The sequence below is a fragment of the Lontra canadensis genome, unplaced genomic scaffold, assembly GCF_010015895.1.
Source record: "Lontra canadensis isolate GAN:19392208 unplaced genomic scaffold, GSC_riverotter_1.0 scaffold6, whole genome shotgun sequence".
Lineage (NCBI taxonomy): Eukaryota > Metazoa > Chordata > Mammalia > Carnivora > Mustelidae > Lontra > Lontra canadensis.
The window spans coordinates 3,009,211-3,016,715 of record NW_022631000.1 but is presented as its reverse complement, the minus strand read 5'-3'; the positions used below and the strand labels follow the sequence as shown (position 1 = coordinate 3,016,715).

Sequence of the window (7,505 nt, the reverse complement as noted above, 5' to 3'; positions counted from 1 at the left end):
GCAAATTCCATGACATGTCAAGGGATGTCTTAACCTTTTGTTTAACCAAGATTCAGTTAAACAAACTTCAGTGCCTATGACATCACCAGAACTGCACCAAATGTCACTTTGAACCACCACCTAAGTTTAAAATCTCTTCTGTAACAATTTTTGATAGAAAGGTAGTTGTTGACATTGCTAAAAGAACAATTAAGAAGGAAAATGGAGTGCCTGAGTGGCTCGATCAGTTAATGGCGGACTCTCAGTTTCTGCTCAGGTCATGATCTCGGGGTCCTCGGACTGAGCCTGCATCAGGGGCCTCTGCCCTCAGTTGGGAGTCAGCTTGAGGATTCTCTTTCCTTTACCCCCTGCTCTAAGTAAATATATCTAAAAAAAAAAAAGAGTACCTGGGTGTCTCAATTGGTGAAACATCTGCCTTTGGCTCAGGTCACAATCCTGGGGTCCCAGGATGGGAGTCCCTCATCGGGCTCCCTGCTGAGCAAGGAGTCTGCTTGTCCTTCTTCCTCTACCTCCAGCCCCTGTTCATGCAGTCTCTCTCTCTCAAATAAATAAAATCTAAAAAAGGAAATGGAGTCTTAGACTGAGAAATACTCACAAAAAAACTGCAGCAATGGTACAATTCTTTTACTGGGCTCAACAAACTTGGACAATTCTTTTTACTAAATTATTAAGTTTATTTTTATAGTAAGTAAAATATATTTCCAAAGTTTTGCAAAAATTTAATTAATTGGGGAAAAACACTTCAGTTAGTTTGGAAGGACAACCTTTAAAAGAAAAGAACAAGTGAATTCAATTCAGGAAGAAACAGACCAGTAGAATTTTATTTTCACTCCATTTTCCACTTTTTTTCTTCCAGTTTTATTGAGAAATAATTGACATTCATTACAGTATAAGTTTAGGCATACAGCATCATAGTTTGATTTACATATATTGTGATCATTTATTTATCAAATTTTCTCATTTAAGCCACCTTTTCTGTGTGTGTATATTTAGAGAGTCTTTTGGAGATGAATTAAAGGTCTTTGATTTCTTCAATCTGTTGACAAACTCTTGAGAATGCTGAGAAATCTCCAAACAACCACTGTATTTTCTTCTAGGAACAAACTCCAGAGCCTCTTCCCAACTACCAGTGTTTTTCAGACATAACAAAATACGCATCATTTGATCTAAGGTGAGATTTTTGGTACCAGTATCCCACTGTAAATATCTATCTAATGGAAGACGTTCCGTTGCCAGCTTCAGCCGTTTTGCCTTGGCTAGGGACGTGCCTGTCTGCATAGCCTTATCAACAAAAGATCCCACTATATAAATTTTATCATGCTTGAAAGTAGTCATAACATTAGGAGAATCTGCAGTTAAATATATAAGACTATCCTTTGGGAATAAATCTACATGAGACTTTTCTGTTGCTGTTAAAAGCAATTTGTCCCATTTTTCTCCGTAACGTTTAACTAACTCTTTATGATAAGCACCATCTATTTTAAGATTGCAGAAATAAAGATGGAAAGGATCAACATCTCTTCTGTTACATCCTTCACTTTCTAGAAGTTGGGAAATAGTATTTTGGAGTTCTTTTGGTTTCATGTAATTATCATAATCCATGTCAAAAACCAAAGGTTGTCCAAACTGCATGGCCTGAGCACCTTTCCAGCCCATGGCAATGTCCATATTCCTATCCCAAAGTCGTAGAAATAGAAAGTTTTGCTGTTTATCATCCTTAGTGGTTTCTAACAATTGCTCTCTTATTGCCTTTTCCCTTGTTGCTGCTTTCATTTCCTTTTTTATTTTATTAGCTTTTTTCTTTTTTTCCTTAATATATAAATATTTTAAGTATTTTTTTTTTGATGATTTAGAAACACATTCCATAGCAGTTTTGAGTTCTTCTTCACTGATGTGTTCTGGTACTTCTTTGCCAAGCAATCGCCACATCTCAATTAACTCCCTGATGGCAGCTAGAGGATCTTCATCCTTGCTACTTGAGACTGGTGAAACCTCTTCTTCTTGCACACTAGATTTCATTGTAATTTTCCACCCATCCAGTCCCAGCTGCTCAGGAGGTGATGTACTCTCCTTTTTAGGATAGGACACTCCTGGTATTTTGGAAGACATGTATCTCTGTAGAATGGCTGAACATAAAACGCTTCTCTTCCTAGGAATGGTAAATGGCACCAAATACCTGGCACAAGATCTTAAGGTGATACTACTACTCATTTTGAGGAAAATAGGCATGTAAGACCCCTATAAGAGAAGCAAAATGTAATGAAAAGTTAGACAAACATTTTTAAATTTTTTAAACCTGTCAACTAATTATGCAAGTATAAATTTGAGACACCAAAAGCAATTGATTTTTTTTTAAAGATTTTACTTATTTGACAGGCAGAGATCACAAGTAGGCAGAGAGGCAGGCAGAGAAAGAGGGGGGGGAAGAAGACTCCCTGCTGAGCAGAGAGCCCTATGAGAGAGCCCGATGCAGGGCTCGATCCCAGGACTCTGAGATCATGACCTGAGCTGAAGGCAGAGGCTTTAACCCACTGAGCCACGCAGGTGCCCGGAGCAATCGATTTTTTGAACACAAAGTGAGGACAACTTTATTTCCTGTACCATTAATTTTTCCTAGACTCCTGTGGCATAGAGCCTGTGATCACACATCAGGCAAAAAGTTTAAAACTTATTTGGGTTCTTATTTTATTTTTTAAAAGATCTTATTTATTTATTTGACAGAGAGATCACAAGTAGGCAGAGAGGCAGGCGGGGGGGAGGGTGGCGCGGGTGGCAGGAATCAGGGTCCCCGCTGAGCAGAGAGCCCGATGCGGGGCTCCACCCTGGGATCATGACCTGAGCCGAAGGCAGAGGCTTTAACCCACTGAGCCACCAAGGTGCCCCTGGGTTCTTATTTTTGACATAAATTTCATTATTGCTTTAGGAAAAAGAATATCTTGAAGAAAGATCCTTTTTAGATTCGTATCTAGGGACCGAGAATATCAACATTACTGGATAACAAAGTAATGTTCTGCTGATAGGGTTGAGATCAGGATGCTATTTCTTCTCCATTCTACTCTAAGTCCAGATAGAGACCCAAACACAAGCTCCTTAACATCAGCAACACACGAAGAAAGTAAGACAAAGGGCAGAAAAGTTACAGGGTACGGACCTGCTGTATCAATAGGACCTGCTGTATCAATGCGCTCATCTTTTCAAAACAGAAATGGACAAAGATTTACTGATTTAAAAACAAAAAAAAATAGGGGTGCCTGGGTGCCTTAGTGGGTTAAATTGCTCCTTTAGCTCAGAACATGATCTCGCGGATCCTGGGACTGAGCCCCATATGGGGATCCCTGCTCAGCAGGGAGTCAGTTTCCCCCCTCTCTACCTCCCCACCCCCACTCACACTGTCTCCCAGATAAATAAATCTTTAAAAACAAGAAAACAGACCTCTTTTCTCCAGTTCAGAGTTTATTTTGCAGCACATAATGTTACTATCAAACAAAATGTCCAAAATTAGGGCAAATATATATAAGCTCCACAATTTTATCCTAAAGGTCTGGACATCCACAAAACAATGAAGATGCTTTAAAATGTGAAACTAGTACAGGATTTGAAGGAAGAAAAAAAAAAAGGAAATCAACTTTTTACAAAATGCAACTGAAATACTTGAAATATTCCTTCTTCCCTCTGCTTTATTTAACAACTCTGCATGCTTCTTAGAGTGGATCTCTAAGCTGTGCCCTGATGCTCACATGTCTTCCCCTCCTTTAAAAGCAGATGTGCCTCTGAATTCTGTCTTTGGCCTCCGCCCTCATTTTTCCCCTCAGTCTAAAATTCTGCATGTGAGGTCTGATCTATCTGTGGCGTCACCACCATGCGTCAGAAGAAAAACTCAAATGCAACATATTAACATAATTGCCCTCCCTTCCCTTCCCAATCTGCTTAACCTTCTACATGGTTTCAGGGATGGACTCTGCTATTCATCCATTTGCTGAAGCCAGAAACTGGGGGTCGTTTTATTACCACCCTCTCTCACACCCACCACATCTAATCTATTTGAATTACAATCACTTTACGTTCTAAATACATCTTTAATCCATTAACTTCTTGTGAATCCCATTATCTTAATTGCATCCACTAGCCTCCTGATTTGCTCTGTCTCATCTCTAAGCCATTGGGAGCTGGTGCAAATCTAATCAATGCACTTGGATGGTCCCCAATGTGAACTTTAAAAAAAAAATATTTTATTTATTTATTTGACAGAGAGAGACATGGTGAGAGAGGGAACACAAGCAGGGGGAGTGGGAGAGGGAGAAGCTGGCTTCCCACCAAGCAGGGAGCCTAATGGAGGGCTCGATCCCAGACTCTGGGATCACGACCTGAACCAAGGCAAATACTTAATGACTGAGCCACCCAGGTGCCCCCTCAATGTGAACTTTTAAATCCACTGCTGCAGGCACAAGTTCCAAACTTATACACATGGCTTTTAAAGTTTTCCACAAAATCATCTTTTGCGTACTTCTTCAGATACATCTTTAGCTATTCTTCACCTCAATCTTTAGATCAAGTATTCTTCCTACTAGTTCTTATAAGCACCCTCTACCTCTCTATCACAATATTTGTAACACTCTTTGTAACTGCCAGGTTACTTATTCGCCTGACTAATGGTAAACTCTATCAGGACAGACTATTTATATTAACACTGAACCCAGTGCTCAGCAGTTTATGGCTCACAGGAAATCACTCAAGTATTCTTCGAATAAATATTCTGGACCAATGCTTTTCACATTTAAAATATGTTCGGACACCTTAGAAAGAAAGGAAGGAAGGAAGGAAGGAAGGAAGAAAGAAAGAGAGAGAGAAAGAAAGAAAGAGAGAAAGAAGAAAGGAAGGCAGGAAGGAAGGAAGGCAGGAAGGAAGGAAGGCAGGAAGGAAGGAAGGGAAAGTTTGGGGGAGGCAGCTGGCTAGCTCAGTTGGTAGAGCACATGATTCTTGATCTGAAGGAGAGGATGTCCTGAGTGCAAGCCCCGTAGTGGGTATAGAGCTTACTTAAAAAAATTCTCTTAAAGTTTGTTATTGTTTTGCTTTTTAAGTAATTGCTACACCCAATGTGGGCTCGAACTCAAGTCCACAAGATCAAGAGACGCATGCTCTTCCGACTAACCCAGCCGGGTGCCCCATCTTCAGACACCTTTTAAAGAAAAAAACAGTTTAGGGCACCTCAGTGTCTCAGTCGGTTAAGTGTCTGTCTTGGGCTCAGGTCACGATCCCAGGTCCGGGGAGCCAGTCCCACATCAAGATCCCTGCTCAGCGGGGAGTCTGCTTCTCCCTCTGACCCTCCTCAGTCTCGTGCTCCCACTCGCTCTCAATCTCTCTGAAATAAAATCTTAAAAAGTTCTTTTTAAATAAAGAAAGAAAAAACAATTTAGACTCCCCGAGATACGATATTTAACGGGGAGTCCTCAGCCCCAATATGAGAAATACTGATTTCAGAAACAAGTCTTTGGAGTTTTGTCTTTGTAACCGGTAAAGATTTTTTTAGGATATCATAAAAATGAAAACTCAAATTTTAAAACAAACAAGGATATCACTTTTGGTAAACACTGCTCTGTTCCAGGTACTGTACTACTTACAGTTTAAAAAATCACTGGGCTTCCCCTTATCTGGGAGCCTTCTTAGCGCACGTGCTACACTAAGCCCATTTTAGAAAGGTTTCCGCGTCCTCCCACCTCAACACACACAATTAAGATGCCAAGAAACATGCCCATACCAGGAGTGCAGAGACAGTGGCTCCCACTGGTATCAAGCGCGGGGACGCACACTCGACGCAGTAGCCCGCGGTGAAGCGCTACGCAAGAAACCGCACCTCACGCATCAACGCTGGTGGGCTTAGTTTCCGTACCTTGCGGGTCAGCCGTAGCCGGAAATCCCGCCCACTCTCTCCGGCGCTTGCCTATGACGTCAGGCCACCAGGGGAAAGCTTTCCAGCCGGAATAGCGGTGCTGTTGTGGAGAATACTGGCTGCTGCTTTGGGGCCGATGCTAGCTAGGGACCATCTTGACTGTTGTGTTCTTGTAGCTGGTTTAATTGGGTTACACCACTATTTTTAAAAATTTCTGTTCCTCTTCTCTTAACTTACTCTCTACTTGGTACACGTATTTATCAGCATTTACTGACGCAGTGCTAAAATAAAATGATGTTTTCAAAAGTCTCACTCAACTTTAAAACTGCTTGATGCAAGACTTAAACGTATGAAACTTTGTGACCAGTTTATCACCAGCACCTGACACAATGTTTAGAACATGATAGGGGACACGAAGTATCTCTCACTCCCCTTAGCTCACTTGTTAAATTTAATGTGAAAATGAAATTAAGTCACACACTGCAAATTAGGATCCTTTGGGGTAAAATCCAGTCTGCAGGTACTTTGTTTTGGCAGTACATTTTCAAGCGTTTTAATTTAGTTGTCACTATTAAATCATTAGGGCCAACATCATTCACTGGGGAAAGGACAGTCTTTTTCAAGGAATGGTGCTGAACAAAGTTGGACCCTTAACCTAAATCCATATAAAAATTAGCTCAAAATGGATCAAAATCTTCAACATGAAAGTCAAAACTATAAAACTCTTAGAAGGAAACTTAGGGGAGAATTACATGACATTGGATTTGGGAATGATTTCTTGTATATGACCCCAAAACCACAAGCAACAGAAGAAACAGACATTTTGTACAAAATTAAAAACTTTGTACATCAGGGGACACTACTGACAGAGTAACAGATTTGGAAGATGTTTAAGAAGTAAAAATGATAGAATTTGGTGATTGGTATTTGGGGTAGAAGAAGTCAATATTCTACTTTGAGCATTGGGACAGATAGTGATTAGTAGTGTGGGGAATGGGGGAAAGGAGTAGACAAGATGAGGGAAGAGTTGGTGAGAGCAATTTTATTTTATTTTATTTTTTAAGATTTTATTTATTTATTTGACAGAGATCACAAGTAGGCAGAGAGGCAGGCAAAGAGAGAGGAAGGTAAGCAGGCTCCCTGAGGAGCAGAGAGCCGGATTCGGGGCTCAATCCCAGGACCCCGGGGTCATGACCTGAGCCAAAGGCAGAGGCTTTAACTCACTGAACCATCCAGGCGCCCCAGTGAGAGCAATTTTAGACATAATGACTGAGCTCCCTTCAAAGTCAGATGATGTCTCCTTTACAATATATGGCAGTTGGCTGCATGGGTCTAGAGTTAAGGAGAAAGGGAATGAACCAAACCTAGAGATTTGAGAGCTATGAAAAAAACTCTGAAACCAGTGTCTGTGAAACCATGTGGGTGGAGAAGATTACCAAGTATCTGGGTAAAGAGGAAGAGTCAGCAAAGGAGACTGAAAATGAGCAGCTAGAGATACAGTTGGTAAAATAATCAGAATATGACCGAAGCTGAGGGAAGAGTGTTTCAAAGAAGAGTGACCCAAGAGGTTTCAAATGGGCCAACTAGGTCAAATGCTGTCTATACATCATGTAACACA

At 40.8% G+C, this 7,505-nt stretch overlaps 1 protein-coding gene across 5 annotated transcripts; it reads right to left on the bottom strand.

Moving 5' to 3' along the window:
* Positions 1 to 687: 687 nt before the first annotated feature.
* Positions 688 to 5,911, bottom strand: TRMT10C (tRNA methyltransferase 10C, mitochondrial RNase P subunit). Of its 5 annotated transcripts, XM_032852073.1 has the most exons (3): positions 5,756 to 5,783; positions 5,150 to 5,176; positions 688 to 2,238 (listed from the first exon to the last, which is right to left on the bottom strand). In XM_032852073.1, the coding sequence occupies exon 3, from the start codon at positions 2,227 to 2,229 to the stop codon at positions 958 to 960; it is 1,272 nt and encodes a 423-aa protein (XP_032707964.1). In that variant the 5' UTR covers positions 2,230 to 2,238; positions 5,150 to 5,176; positions 5,756 to 5,783; the 3' UTR covers positions 688 to 957. The 5 variants fall into 5 exon arrangements, with proteins under 5 accessions (XP_032707964.1, XP_032707967.1, XP_032707962.1 ...); XM_032852076.1 differs by lacking the exons at positions 5,150 to 5,176; positions 5,756 to 5,783 and adding an exon at positions 5,888 to 5,911; XM_032852071.1 differs by lacking the exons at positions 5,150 to 5,176; positions 5,756 to 5,783 and adding an exon at positions 5,852 to 5,871.
* Positions 5,912 to 7,505: the final 1,594 nt, after the last annotated feature.